This window comes from Salvelinus sp. IW2-2015, linkage group LG16, assembly GCF_002910315.2.
Source record: "Salvelinus sp. IW2-2015 linkage group LG16, ASM291031v2, whole genome shotgun sequence".
NCBI lineage: Eukaryota > Metazoa > Chordata > Actinopteri > Salmoniformes > Salmonidae > Salvelinus > Salvelinus sp. IW2-2015.
Window position 1 is genome coordinate 29,237,850 of NC_036856.1, and position 15,642 is coordinate 29,253,491.

Sequence of the window (15,642 nt, forward strand, 5' to 3'; positions counted from 1 at the left end):
ACAATTAAAAACAGAAATACCTTATTTACATAACAATTCACACCCTTTGCTATGAGACTCGAAATTGAGCTCAGATGCATCCTGTTTTCATTGATCATCCTTGAGATGTTTTTACAACTTCATTGGAGTCCACCTGTGGTAAATTCAATTGATTGGATATGATTTGGAAAGGCACACACCTGTGTATATAAGGTCCCACAGTTGACAGAGCATGTCAGAGCAAAAACCAAGCCATTAAGTCGAAGGAAATGTCCGTAGAGCTCTGAGACAGGATTGTGTCGAGGCACAGATCTGGGGAAGGGTACCAGAACATTTCTGCAGTATTGAAGTTCCCCAAGAACACAATGGCCTCTATCATTCTTAAATGGAAGAAGTTTGGAACCTCCAAGACTCTTCCGTCATTGTAAATAATAATTTGTTCTTAACTGACTTGCCTAGTTAAACAAAGGTAAAAAAAAAGAATACTAATAACATTTAAAAAAAGACCTGGCCAAACTGAGCAATGGGGGGGGGGGCGGTTGTGTCTTGGTCAGGTGACAGAGCTCTAGAGTACCTCTGTGGAGATGGTTGTCCTTCTCACATCTCTACAGCACTCCACCAATCAGGCCTTTATGGTAGAGTGACCAGACGGAAGCCACACCTCAGTAAAAGGCACATGACAGCCCACTTGGAGTTTGCTATAAAAGCACCTAAAGACTCTCAGACCATGAAACACAAGATTCTCTGGTCTGATGAAACCAAGATTGAACTCTATGGCCTGAATGCCAAGCGTCACGTATGGATGAAACCTGGTACCCTGTCTCTTATACACATCTAGATGTGTATAAGAGACAGGTCTTGGTCAGGTGACAGAGCTCTAGAGTACCTCTGTGGAGATGGTTGTCCTTCTCACATCTCTACAGCACTCCACCAATCAGGCCTTTATGGTAGAGCCACACCTCAGTAAAAGGCACATGACAGGCCGCTTGGAGTTTGCTATAAAAGCACCTAAAGACTCTCAGACCATGAAACACAAGATTCTCTGGTCTGATGAAACCAAGATTGAACTCTCTGGCCTGAATGCCAAGCGTCACGTATGGAGGAAACCTGGTACCATCCCTACGGTGAAGCATGGTGGCAGCATCATCATGCTGTGGGGACGTTTTTCAACAGCAGGGACTGGGAGACTAGTAAGGATCCGGAGCAAAGTACAGAGAGCAAAGTACAGAGAGATCCTTGATGAAAACCTGCTCAGGACCTCAGACTCCGGYGAAGGTTCACATTTCAACAGGACAGCAACCCTAAGCAAACAGCCAAGACAAAGCATGAGTGGCTTTGGGACAAGTCTCTGAATGTCCTTGAGTGGCCCAAACCAAAGCCCGGACTTGAACCCGATTGAACATCTCTGGAGAAACCTGAAAATAGCTGTGCAGCAACGCTCCCCATCCAACCTGACAGGGCTTGAGAAGATCTGCAGAGAAGAATGGGAGAAACTCCCCAAATACAGGTGTGCCAAGCTTGTAGCGTCAAACCCAAGAAGACTCGARGCTGTAATCGCTGCCATAACCAATCAATAAGTAATATAATAATACTCGAAGGAAAGGTTTTCWTCTTTAGCTCATTATCTGTGGATAATATACGATTAGAAAGATTCAAACATTTTGTAAAACATCACAGCACAATTGAAAAATATATGGCACATGAAACCAAACAAGGAGAGTGGCTGAGGGTTGGGATTAAAGAGTTTGTTTGGTCATGTATTGTTGTTATATATAAAAGTATCATGTATGTCAAATATAAACTCAGCAACAAAAAAAAACGTCCTCTCACTGTCAACTGCGTTTATTTTCAGAAAACTTAACATGTGTAAATATTTGTATGAACATAACAAGATTCAACATCTGAGACATGAACTGAACAAGTTCCACAGACATGTGACTAACAGAAATGGAATAATGTGTCCCTGAACAAAGGGGGGGGGGTCAAAATTAAAAGTAACAGTCAGTATCTGGTGTGGCCACCAGCTGCATTAAGTACTGCAGTGCATCTCCTCCTCATGGACTGCACCAGATTTGCCAGTTCTTTCTGTGAGATGTTACCCTACTCTTCCACCAAGGCACCTTCAAGTYCCCGGACATTTCTGGGGGGAATGGYCCTAGCTCTCACCCTCCAATCCAACAGGTCCCAGACGTGCTCAATGGGATTGAGATCCGGGCTCATCGCTGGCCATGGCAGAACACTGACGTTCCTGTCTTGCAGGAAATCACGCACAGAATGAGCAGTATGGCTGGTGGCATTGTCATGCTGGGGGGTCATGTCAGGATGAGCCGGGGGAGGAGGATGTCTTCCCTGTAACGCACAGCATTGAGATTACCTGCAATGACAACAAGCTCAGTCCGATGATGCTGTGTTACACCGCCCCAGACCATGGCGGACCATCCATCTCCAAATCGATCCCGTTCCAGAGTACAGGCCTCGGTGTAACGCTCATTCCTTAGACGATAAACATGAATCCGACCATCACCCTTGGTGAGACAAAACCGCAACTCAGTGAAGAGCACTTTTTGCCAGTTCTGTCTGGTCCAGCGACGGTGGGTTTGTGCCCATTGGCGACGTTGTTGACAGTGATGTCTGGTGAGGAACTGCCTTACAACAGGCCTTCAAGCCCTCAGTCCAGCCTCTCTCAGCCTATTGCGGACAGTCTGAGCACTGATGGAGGGATTGTACGTTCCTGGTGTAACTCGAGCAGTTGTTGTTGCCATCCTGTACCTGTCCTGCAGGTGTGATGTTCGGATGTACCGATCCTGTGCGGGTGTTGTTACACGTGGTCTGCCACTGTGAGGACGATCAGATGGCCGTCCTGTCCCCCTGTAGCTGTCTTAGGCGTCTTACAGTACGKACATTGCAATTTATTTCCCTGGCCACATCTGCAGTCCTCATGCCTCCTTGCAGCATGCCTATGGCACGTTCACGCAGATGAGCAGGCCTCTTTAGTGTCCTAAGTTGTCATAACTGTGACCTTAATTGCCTACCGTCTGTAAGCTGTTAGTGTCTTAACGACCGTTCCACAAGTGCATGTTCATTAATTGTTTATGGTTCATTGAACAAGCATGGGRAACAGTGTTTAAACCCTTTACAATGAAGAGCTGTGAAATTATTTGGATTTTTTCGAATTATTTTTTCGAATTATCTTTGAAAGACAGGGTCCTGAAAAAGAATAGTTTATTTTTTTCAGAGTTTAAATGTTAAATGTATATGTCAAATGTAWAGGTCAAATGTATGTAGCAAAAATATGTAGCAAAAAAGCTGTAAAAAAAAACTATGATATTAGTCCTCCGAAGAGGGGTTAAAAAAAAGTAATACATTATTATTTTTTTATTTTTTTAAATAGAAAAAAATTTGAACAAAAAATTAAAATAAAAACATAAAAAATATACAAATGTTTTAAATGACTGAGTAAAGGGGCTGAATAGTTTTTTTATTTGTAATAGATTTGCTCAAAATTCTAAAAACCTGTTCTTGCATTGTCATTATGGTGTATTGTATGCAGATTGATGAGGGGGAAAAACAATTTAATCCATTTTAGAATAAGGCTGTAATGTAAAAWWWTTTGGGAAAAGTCATGGGGTCTGAATACTTTCCGAATGCACTGTAAATGTGGTGGCAGGTAGCCTAGGAGTTAGAGCATTGGACTAGTAACCGAAAGGTTGCAAGATCGAATCCCCAAGCTGATAAAAATCTGTTGTTCTGCCCATGAACAAGGCAGTTAACCCACTGTTCCTAGGCCGTCATTGAAAATAAGACTTTGTTCTTAACTGACTTGCTAGTTAAATAACGGTTTAAAAAAATGCATCGCAAATCATTTATCATTATCATGCTCCATAAAGGGTGATATAAAAGGGAACTACATCCATTTGCTTATGAATGACTTCTGAAGTCAGTGGAGTGACTTTAGCAGTCAGTGGAGAGAAACCTCACAGGAGCTCCTGCTGCAAAGAACAGGAGTAGAGAGAGAGAGAGAGACAGAGAAACATGGTGGCTAACCKTTTAGGGGTTATGAAGTTTATTTAAAGTGGTACCCAATGTTGAGAAGCAGACTGAGTCTTCAACATCTGAAAGCCTGCCACATAATCACAGGTTTTCAGTGTTTGCGTGTTGTTGTTTTCTTCTCTCCTATCTCTGCAGTCTGCCTTACCAAGTAGCTGTAAATCACAGTGCTTTTGGCTTCGCCTGAATCTCATTCCAATCAATCTGGCAGATACGTGTGGAGGCATTATGGAGGCCTTCTAGACCTGCTATGAGATCGAAGCTGTCAGCACTTTTTTTCTGCCTCAGCCCTGCCTCAGCCCTGTTTCAACCCTGCCTCAGCCCTGTTTCAACCCTGCCTCAACCCTGCCTYAACCCTGCCWCAAMCCTGCCWCAAMCCTGCCACAAACCTGCCTCTGTCTCAGAGCTCCAACAACCAATCTCTGCTCTGGGGAGGTCTGCCTGCTGGGAGAAACAAGGGAAATTCCTAGAGTGTGGGGCGATTTGTGATTGCCTGAAAAAACAGGCAACACCAGGCTCGCCCTGACAAGGCCCGGAGTGCAAAGTGTGCTTCCAGTTCCAAAGAGTGATTCCACTGCTTGGCTGCCTTCCACAGTGAAGACTCAATATATAAGAGCATACATTGACTACTCACTCTACTCACATAGAAAACATCTAGCACTAAATATACAGTTTCCATTTCCATGTTTTGCTACTCTATTACCAAAAGCCTTTATTCTTTGTATTAAAAAATATAGCCTATAATAATATATCATTCAAAAATCCCTATGTCGACAGATATATAAGCAGCCAAAGATGACTTACCTGCAAATGCTGAGCAGCAGAACGCCAGGAGAAACAGGGGTAAAATGGGTCTGTCTGGCATCATAATGCTGCAGTTATACTGTAGTAGAACTGGCCTACAGCTTATCCAGAAGAGGACAGGATGTACCCACTGGACGGCCTTCCTTCCTCCTGGTTCTTTACAAGGACAACCCTTCTTCCACCACACAGTCAGTCAGTGGAGAGAAACCTCACAGGAGCTCCTGCTGCAAAGAACAGGAGTAGAGAGAGAGTGAGACAGAGAAACATGGTGGCGAACCGTTTAGCATGGCCAAAGAGTACGACAGAGTGTAAGTCCCAAATGGCACCCTATTCCCTGCTTAGTGCACTATGTTTGACCTTATCCCTATGGGCCCTGATCAAAAGTAGTACACTATATAGGGTGCCATTTGGGACGCAACAGTGGTAAGTACCAGAAGGGGCATTAGGATCTAGTTCCCTGTGGAACTGATGAGAAGAGACAGGAGAGAGGGGAGACAACGCCTCAGAGACCAGGAGGATTARTCTCATAGGGCTAATTAGACATCATGTGAGTTTTTAGGATCCTTGTTCTTGGTACCCATACCGGCCACCCACCTACCCCACCTCAGCCCACGCACGGTCAGTCAAAGAGGGGTATCTGAGGGTTGAGGTATGGCTGGGTGGCCAGTGGGTGTGAAAACACTGTTTTCTGAACATGTTATGGGGTGGGTGGAGTAATTCACCCAGTTTAATTGAGATCGTTGGGAAAGACTGGATCCTCCAGCAGGGTTCTGGTTAAGCTGCTTAGTGCGAGTGGGGTCGATTTTGCTGTTAATCAGCATGACCATAGCTGAACTTTTTAACTTGACCAGGCTATAGACCACACCCTGTTAGCCAACCTCCAAAACAGGGAATAGCACCTTAAAACCCTTATGTTGTTAATTCATTCCATTCCCATTGCTTCCTCATCTTAACATAATAAAAATAATTACTCCAAAATCAATGAATGGAATCTAACAATGGATCATATAATGTACTGATAAAACATAATATCATTAATTTAAAACTTCTGTATTTTTACCATTATGTTTAATTAAATGTTTATATATTTTAGTTATTTTTCAACCTTTTACAACTCAACGCTTTGATTTGTCAAAAAAGGTTATAACAACGCAACAACCCACGTCAAAATACTCTTTTAAAAAAGGCATTACAATTTGCCTGGTGGTCAATTCTGTTTAAGCTTTAGCCAACTGCTCTCTGTGTCCGTTTGTTGGCATGCCAAAGATGTGCWTGGCTTGACAACAAAAGAAAAGTTGGCTACGGCACATACACTAGGGTACCAAGAGAGATGAAAAATATGCTTTGAATGTCATTTATCTGKGACATTTTTGAACATGGTGACAGGCTTTGTTGTTATTCAGTTATATTTTGGTGAAACTGTTTGTTTTTTCCAACAGATGATGGCCAGATTTTACTTTTTAGTTTTAAAGCTGCAATATGTAACTTTTTGAGTGACCCGACCAAATTCACATAGAAATGTAAATTATAGATGTGTCATTCTTATTGAAAGCAAGCCTAAGAAGCGGTAGGTCTGTTCTATGTGCACTATTGACGATGCTGGGCTAATTGTGCACCACCCTATTGGACTCCCAATCAAAGCCAGATATGATACAGCCTGGATTTGAAGCAGGTATGATATTGACAACTCTTACACTGAGATGCAGTGCCTTAGACCGCTGCGCCGCTCAGGAACCCAAATGTATGGCCTATCAGGAGATGACATGATGTGACTGTCAACATCAGAATTTTGTTAATTTTCATGTATGTTCCCCCTCAGACGTACCTGCCAGCCCACCTCAAAGCAACATGAGTTACAGAATCTATCTTATAGAATAATATCATATTTGGGCCAGTGGCCAGCATTGCTGCTCTATGATCAGCGCTCATGCACCATGGCAGCCGCCAGTTGATGACAAGACTGGTGTAAGAAGACATGCTGGTGATCTGGTGTGACTGACTGTCCAGTGATGAGCAGAGTGAGAGATGAGGTCATGGTACAGAAGGAGCATCTCTATCTTTTTCCTATTGCGCACCTCTTAACCTTTCCACTGCAACAGAGAGAATGCATGGGAGGAGAAATGCATGGGAGGAGAGATGTATGGACGGAGGCCAAAGTAGGGCTAAGGAAACCTTTAATTTCTTTATTTTATTTCACCATTATTTAACCAGGTAGGCCAGTTGAGAACAAGTTCTCATTTACAACTGCGACCTGGCCAAGATAAAGCAAAGCAGTGCGACACAAACAACAACACAGAGTAACACATGGAATAAACAAACGTACAGTCAATAACACAATAGAARAAAAAGTATATATACAGTGWGTGCAAATGGAGTGAGGAGGTAGGCAATAAATAGGCCATAGTAGTGAAGTAATTACAATTTAAGAAATGAACACTGGAGTGATAGATGTGCAGATGATGATGTGCAAGTAGAAATACTGGTGTGCAAAAGRGCAAAAAAGTAAATAAAAACAATATGGGGATGAGGTAGGTAGATTGGATGGGCTATTTACAGATGGGCTGTGTACAGCTGCAGCGATCCGGTAGCTGCTCAGTTAGCTGATGTTTAAAGTTAGTGAGGGAGATATAAGTCTCCAACTTCAGCGATTTTTGCAATTCGTTCCAGCCATTGACAGCAGAGAACTGTAAGGAAAGGTGGCCAAAGGAGGTGTTGGCTTTGGGGATGACCAGTGAGATATACCTGCTGGAGCACGTGCTACGGGTGGGTGTTGTTATCGTGACCAGTGAGCTGAGATAAAGCGAAGCTTTACCTAGCAAAGACTTATAGACGACCTGGAGCCAGTGGGTCTGGCAACGAATATGTAGCGAGGGCCAGCCGACGACAGCATACAGGTCGCAGTGGTGAGTGGTATATGGGGCTTTGGTGACAAAACGGATGGCACTGTGATAGACTGCATCCAGTTTGCTGAGTAGAGTGTTGGAGGCTATTTTGTAAATGACATCGCCGAAGTCGAGAATCGGTAGGATCCTCGACCTAAGGTGCTTTGCAGTGCTCTGAAGCATGGAGTGGACAGAGGCCTAAGAGATGGAAGGAGAGCTAAGGTGCATCGACAGAGGAGGGCTAAGGTGCATCGACAGAGGAGGGCTAAGGTGCATCGACAGAGGAGGGCTAAGGTGCATCGACAGAGGAGGGCTAAGGTGCATCGACAGAGGAGGGCTAAGGTGCATCGACAGAGGGAGCCGAGGGCTGATGAGAACTGAGGAGGGCTAAGGTGCATCACTGAGCTCCACAGTGCAAACAGCTGCTGGAACAAAGGGCCTTTCAGACCCTGGCAGCTGTGTGGACTGGAAAGTCGTTTTGGATGATCACGACAAATATTACACTTCCAGCTCGTGGGGCTAGTGCCATCTCTTTTTGATTTGTTGGCACCTTTCCCAACGCCCCCCTTCCCCTTTCATAAGTGGAGGTAAACTCTGTCCCTCCATTCTCCACTATAGGCCAAATTCCATATCAAAGGGAAGCTAGATGACATGATATAATTCAGAGCGTTCAGGCCAGAGCTAAACTGTGATGCGACCACACAGAGTACAGAGTGGAAACCGGTTGTGGTCTTGAGCAAGAAGAGTGAAATGAGAGAAAGTGCTGAAGTGTTTTTGTTTCCTTCCGGAGTTTAGATTGATGGTTGTGACACAGTGGGTTCATACACAGTGGGTTCAGACACAGTGGGTTCAGACACAGTGGGTTCAGACACAGTGGGTTCAGACACAGTGGGTTCAGACACAGTGGGTTCAGACACAGTGGGTTCAGACACAGTGGGTTCAGACACAGTGGGTTCAGAAGCACTTTCATTAGGCCTAATTGTTTCCAGGATACAAAAAGAACTGGCCTAGCCTATCATGAAAGAGTCAAATCAACGAGTCTAAGGGTTATTGCATGGGTCTGGACTCTAGATTCAAACCAATGACTGTATACATTATGAATGGACAAAGCCTTCGATTACGTGACACCATGAATTCCTATGTTTATTTTATTTATTTAATAAGGCAAGTCAGTTAAGAACAAATTCTTATTTACAATGGCGGCCTACCAAAAGGCAAAATGCCTCCTGCGGGGACGGGGGCTGGGATTTAAAAAAATCTAAAATCAAATTTAAAAAATCTAGGACAAAACACATCACGACAAGAGAGACAACACAACACTAAATAAAGAGAGACCTAAGACAACAACATAGCATGGCAGCAACATGACAACACAACATGGTAGCAGCACAACATGGTAGCAGCACAAAACATGGTACAAACATTATTGGGCACAGACAACAGCACAAAGGGCAAGAAGGTAGATACAGCAATACATCACGCAAAGCAGCCACAACTGTCAGTAAGAGTGTCCATGATTGAGTCTTTCAATTAAGAAATTGAGATAAAAATGTCCAGTTGAGTGTTTGTTGCAGCTCGATCCAGTTGCTAGCTTCAGCAAACTGAAAAGACGAGCGACCCAGAGATGTGTGTGCTTTGGGGACCTTTAACAGAATGTGACTGGCAGATCTGGTGTTGTATGTGGAGGATGAGGGCTGCAGTAAGTATCTCAGATAGGGGGGAGTGAGGCCTAAGAGGGTTTTATAAATAAGCATGCCATGAGTATACAGAGATAGATAGTAAAAGGGGAGTATAGAGTGTAGTGACGTGTCCTATAAGGAGCATTGGTGGCAAATCTGAAGGCCGAATGGTAAAGAACATCTAGCCGCTCGAGAGCATCCTTACCTGCTGATCTATAAATTACGTCTCCGTAATCTAGCATGGGTAGGATGGTCATCTGAATCAGGGTTAGTTTGGCAGCTGGGGTGAAAGAGGAGCGATTACAATAGAGGAAACCAAGTCTAGATTTAACTTTAGCCTGCAGCTTTGATATGTGCTGAGAGAAGGACAGTGTACCGTCTAGCCACACTCCCAAGTACTTGTATGATGTGACTACCTCAAGCTCTAAACCCTCAGAGGTAGTAATCACACCTGTAGGGAGAGGGGCATTCTTCTAAACCACATTACCTTTGTTTTGGAGGTGTTCCGAACAAGGTTAAGGCTATGTGAAGACTCAATAGCGCATTGAAGCCAAATTAAGTCAGTTAAGATGGCATCTCGTGGAGACAACATGCGCAGTTTGAGCTACTCCAGGAAGTGACGTTGCAGGCTAGCTAGGAGATGAGGAAAGACTGACTGCATYGCTTCTTGTTTTTATAAGAAACATTAATGTGTTGGAAATTCCACATTGTTTTCATAGTCAACTTACACAAAGCACTGACACACACACACTTACCCCACCAGACATGCCACCAGTAGGCTGGACACATGAACTTTTTTTWAACGCTTTTTCTGATAAAAACGAGTTAATTGCATCCGCCGTGGAGCCCAGTCTCATAATATTACCATCTGCTTGCCGTCCCAACTGCTTGCCGTAGTTTTGAAGTTATCGCGAAAAAACAGGCTTTATTTTAAGGCATGTTTCACCCTGCCAGCTCATATTAGTTCTTTTGAGGTTTAGGTTTCAAAAAACAAATAACGCACTTTTGTGTGTATATACTGACATGTGTATATACAGATTTTTTAATTCACTATAATGGGGGATCCTGTTTTCTGCTAACAATGCCTACAGTACCACGGTCGGCCTTGAACTACCGCAACTTCAATGAGGGGGCAGTCGTTCTCCCCTGATTCAAACCGATGCAAGAAACTGACTGACTTTTTGTTGCCGCAACAGTAGGATCACCTTATGTGACTTCTCTTTTAACTCTAGCCGTCCGTCCAAGCAGAGCTTCCATTTCACTCCAAGCTGGTCTGGAAAACCCATTAGAGACACTGCAGACCCCAGACTGAACATAATAAGTAGCTATGAGGTACTCTACACTATTGCAGCGTAGGAGGGACCGTAAATGCCACATGGTTTCCAAAACGCAGCAGCCTTATCCTGAATCCAGGAAACCAGGCAGAAGTGTTTACTTAAGCAATAAGGCACGAGGGGTGTGGTATATTGGCCATATACCACAAACCCCCGAGGTGCCTTATTGCTATTATAAACTGGTTACCAACGGTATTAGAGCAGTAAAAATAAATGTTTTGTCATGCCCATGGTATACGGTCTGGTATACCACGGCTGTCAGCCAATCAGCATTCAGGGCTTAAGATAAACTGAGATGAATGAATTTAGTACTGTGGCCGTATGTAGCAAGCATCTAGGAGTAGGAGTGCTGATCTAGGAKTAGTCCCCCAACCATGTAAACTTGTGCATTGTGATCTAAAAAGCAAAACTGATTCTAGATCAGCACTCCTATACTGAGACACTTGATACATATGGCCCCTAGTCACATCTAATGCAAAATTATTACAATTATTAATCAACCGTGTTAAAAAGGGCTATTAATATAAGTCCCTCCTATCTAACAAAGGGAAAGGATGTCTAATGAAGGATGTCCAGTGCTGGCCGCAAACCACCCAGAGACCAGTAACTGGCATGCTCTGCCACTCTTACGCCGGCTCAAGCATAAATCACCTATTAAATGCGGCTAATGTGTCTGAATGAGCGTCTCCAACCACCTCATCTCAGTTCATTAGTCCATCTGGACAACTACCCATCCAGAATATGAGTTCTGTTTCTGCAATAGGACATTGAGAAGCTTCATAACCTAAAATGACACTCATATGGCTGCTCTCATTTCAATAGTTCACTGAATGAAGTACACTCTTAGAAAAAAAAGTGCTATCTAGAACCTAAAACGGTTCTGCGGTTGTAATTATAAGAACACTTTTTGGTTCCAGGTATAACCCTTTTGGGTTCTATGTAAAACCCTTTCCACAGAGGGTTCTACATGGAACCAAAAAGGGTTATTCTATGGGGACAGCTGAAGAACCCTTTTGGAACCATTTTTTCTAAGAGTGCAGGCTGGCCTCCCGAGTAACACAGTGGTCCAGAGATCCTGGTTCGAGTCCAGGTTCTGTCACAGCCAGCCGTGACCGGGTGACCCAAGTGGTGGCGCACAATTGGTCCAGAGTTGTCCAGGTTAGGGGAGGGTTTGGCCGGCAGGGATGTCCTTGTCCCATTGCGCACTAGCGACTCGTGTGGYGGACCGGGTGCAGTGCACGCTGACACGGTCGCCAGGTGTACGGTGTTTCCTCCAAAACATTGGCACGGCTGGCTTCCGGGTTAAGTGGGCATTGTGTCAATAAGTAGTGCGGCTTGGCTGGGCTGTGTTTCGGAGGACGCACGGCTCTCCCGAGTCAATAAGGGAGTTGCAGCAATGGGACAAGACTGTAACTACCAATTGGATACCACGAAATTGGGGAGAAAAAGGGGTAAAATAATAATAAAGAAATAATAATAATAATATATTTTTWAAAAGAGTGTACGCTGGCTTGTTCAGTCTAAACAAAGTTATGTTTCTCAACTGCATAAGACACCGATGATGCAGAGTAACTACAGTTGTTTATAATAAACAATGTGCCTGTCCAGAAGAGACAAATCTTCCCTCCCCACATGACCAGCTACACACTCTCCCCAACCATATGTGCACTAACCCCTGAGTAAATCAATCCATATGTGCACTAACCCCTGAGTAAATCAATCCATATGTGCACTAACCCCTGAGTAAATCAATCCATATGTGCACTAACCCCTGAGTAAATCAATCCATATGTGCACTAACCCCTGAGTAAATCAATCCATATGCACACACAATCTCCTCAAACACACAGCCAGACTCTCTGCTCATACACTGAACGTCATCAGTATGTGTGATCTATATGAGTGAGTCAGAACAACTGAGTACATACACACAAGCATCAACATGCATATTCCCTGGTCCTGCTTTTCTTTCTCTCTGAGTCAGTTCAGTTATTCACTGATATAGAGACTGAGGGTATGCTTAGATTTGCTTTGATATCAGGCTCAGCCTCACCTTGTGTGTTTTATTCATCTCACCTAAGGTATGAGTTACAGGTCTCTCACCCGTCTCCCTACTTCTGACACCATGGAATAGGTACAAGCCCTTACCTTGGCTACTAAACACAGGCACAAGACCAGATATCAAATATATAGCTATTAACAATGTGCACAACACTACAGCTGCCATCAAGCTTAACATAGCCTATCATGCCCCAGACTCTGCCTACCTTGCCCTACAAGGCTGCCCAACAACAATCCTCCTAGGAAATCCCTAAACCAAGTATTTAGAAAGCAATTCAAATAGCTTTCTGACACAGAGCTCGATCTGTAATCTAAAGCTTATTTTCAGCTCCTGTTTAATAACTACATTAATTATGACTTTTCCCATATCAGACATACTACTGTATAAATCTGCTATTCTCTCATCACAACAAGGCAAACAGTTATATCTACTTTTACCAAGTCAATAACAGTATTATGATGCATCAAAGTTTTCTGAAAACGGCTCCTAAAATTACAGAATTGCAGAACTAAATCTGCAAAAATGACAGAGAACTCAAACTAAAGGAAGATAGGTGCATACTGCAAATGTATAAATCATTATGGTAAAAAATGTGCATCCTTTCAGAAATTGCTGTAGACAGTTTGGTATCATTCTTTGCTTTCACATCAGTGATGCCACACTGGAACACAACTTGGAAGTTGTTTAAGGCAGGGATACAAAACAAAATCATACAGTAAAGTGATGTTCAGCACTAAGGTGTGATATCTGGTTATGGCAGGTCAGTTGTGTAATGTTAAAGTTCCTTCCCACCAGTGATCCTCTGATCATGTTGTCTACATCAAAGGTTGCACAAATAAATAGCCTAATACTAATTTAGCCTAATACATAAGCCTGCATTACTATGTTCACTATTTACAATGTTATAATAAATTATTGAAATCAATTATCCAATGTGAATATTTATTGATTTAGTTCGTTGTAAACAGTTATAAGCCAGTTGCATATTAGAAGCAACAATGCTGACACTAATTGAGGGGTGATAGGTAGCTGTAGGTGTGCGCAAGGACCATGCAACTAGCCATGCGTGTTTGGTTTTGAGAGCTTGACAGCTTCAATATAGTCAGAATCTTACAATTGCAACTAGCTTTTGGGATAGTTGTTCAGTCAGGAAAGCATAGGACGTCATTAAAGTTGATAAGAGGGAAAACAAAATGCTGAAGTTCATCACTGTTTATCCGAAGAACTATTGTGTGTGCATTTGAGGAACATGTCAAAACAAAGCGAATGCACGTTTTGTTTGTTCTGTCACTTGCAACAATACAGCCTATCACAGAATATCAGACATATTCTGCTGGCCGGCAGGGATGTTCATATTCTGTGCCCTATTTTGCATCCTTGCAGTGCGGGGTTGTGAGCCGGGGACACAGCAATTATTTATCCCAGAGATGTTCAGTTAAACATGCAGATGATAAACACATAAATTATTTTCAATTACTATGTAGGCCTAATGTAACTTTTCTTTCTGTACGCTAGTATAACATGTTTCACAACGTTTAACGCTTAAAGAAGAACTCTGACGTACCATGCAGAATATCCAGAAATCTCAAAGTAAACTTTGTTGTAAATTGTAGCTTGCTTGCCTTGCAGTGGTTCGAATGGATGCGATACGTATCCTTTCCTGGAAAAACCCCTCCGCGTCCTCCGCGTCCTTGGAAAACAACGTTAGATGTCAGGTTACAGAATTTGCCGAGTTTATGAATAGTGAGTCCACTACTATTGCTTAAACGTTTTAAATACCTATCTCCGTTTTCACCAGGCATTTCATTTTGAGGGTTGGTCTTGTGGTGGGAGGACGCTGCGAAGTAAACTAGCCAGCTACATCAGTCAACAGATTGGTTTTCATTGGAGAAGAGCAGACAGTTGCTGCTGTCATTCCAGTGAAAGTATAATTAATGTTCAAACAGATTGCACATTATGACTTTAGGCAAACACAATATAGGCTAATTGAACTATGAAATTAATTAAATAGTATTGTTATTATTGGGTTTAATAATGATTCATAATTAATATTAAAATGATAATGCTTGGTTCTCTTTATAAGCAGCCTTTTCCAATGTTGTTGTCGTTGTTTTATTTTTTAAACTCAACACATAATAAGTCATTAGTTGTAATGACTTCCCCCTCAGGAAGTTGAAAAGGTTTGGCATGGGCCCTCAAATCCTCAAAAAGTTATACAGCTGTGGTATGGCAACTGCACTGCCCTCGGTTGCATGGCCCTACAGAGGGTGGTGCGGACAGCCCAGTCTGTAACTTTCTCACTCACATATAAGTGAACTTGTCTCAATACTTTTGGTCCCCTAAAATGGGAGACTATGTACAAAAAGTGCTGTAATTTTGAAACTTTTTCACCGGATATGAATGACAATACCCACAAATTAAAGCTGACAGTCTGCACTTTAACCTCATAGTCATAGTATCATTTCAAATTCAAAGTGCTGGAGTACCGAGCCAAAACAACACCAACAAATGTCACTGTTTCAATACTTTTGGAGCTCACTGTATATTTATTTTCCCTTTTATTTAACTAGGCAAGTCAGTTAAGAACAAATTCTTATTTTCAATGACKGCCTAAGAGCAGTGGGTTAACTTAACTGCCTTGTTCAGGGGCAGAACGACAGATTGTTACCTTGGGGATTCGATCTTGCAACCTTTCGGTTACAGGTCCAAGTATATCCTGATGCCTAGTCACCTTACCCCTATACATTTCTACCTCTATAACTCCAGTATCCCTGCGCATTGTAAATATGTTATTGGAACTGACCCTGTATATGGCTTCTTACTTTCTCGTGTTCTTCTTATTTCTTGTGTGGTTT

General features: G+C 42.9%; 1 protein-coding gene across 1 annotated transcript in view; it reads right to left on the bottom strand.

The window, feature by feature from the left end:
- The window catches only part of LOC111976166 (transforming growth factor beta receptor type 3-like), a 163,733-nt gene extending 149,134 nt beyond the window's left edge, over positions 1–14,599 (bottom strand). The window contains exons 1-2 of the mRNA XM_024004930.2: positions 14,352–14,599; positions 4,831–5,054 (exon numbers count right to left, since the gene is read on the bottom strand). Of these exons, the coding sequence (XP_023860698.1) occupies positions 4,831–4,894 (64 nt within the window). The 5' untranslated portion in view covers positions 4,895–5,054; positions 14,352–14,599. The remainder of the gene's footprint in view (positions 1–4,830; positions 5,055–14,351) is intronic.
- Between the last annotated feature and the right edge of the window lie 1,043 nt (positions 14,600–15,642).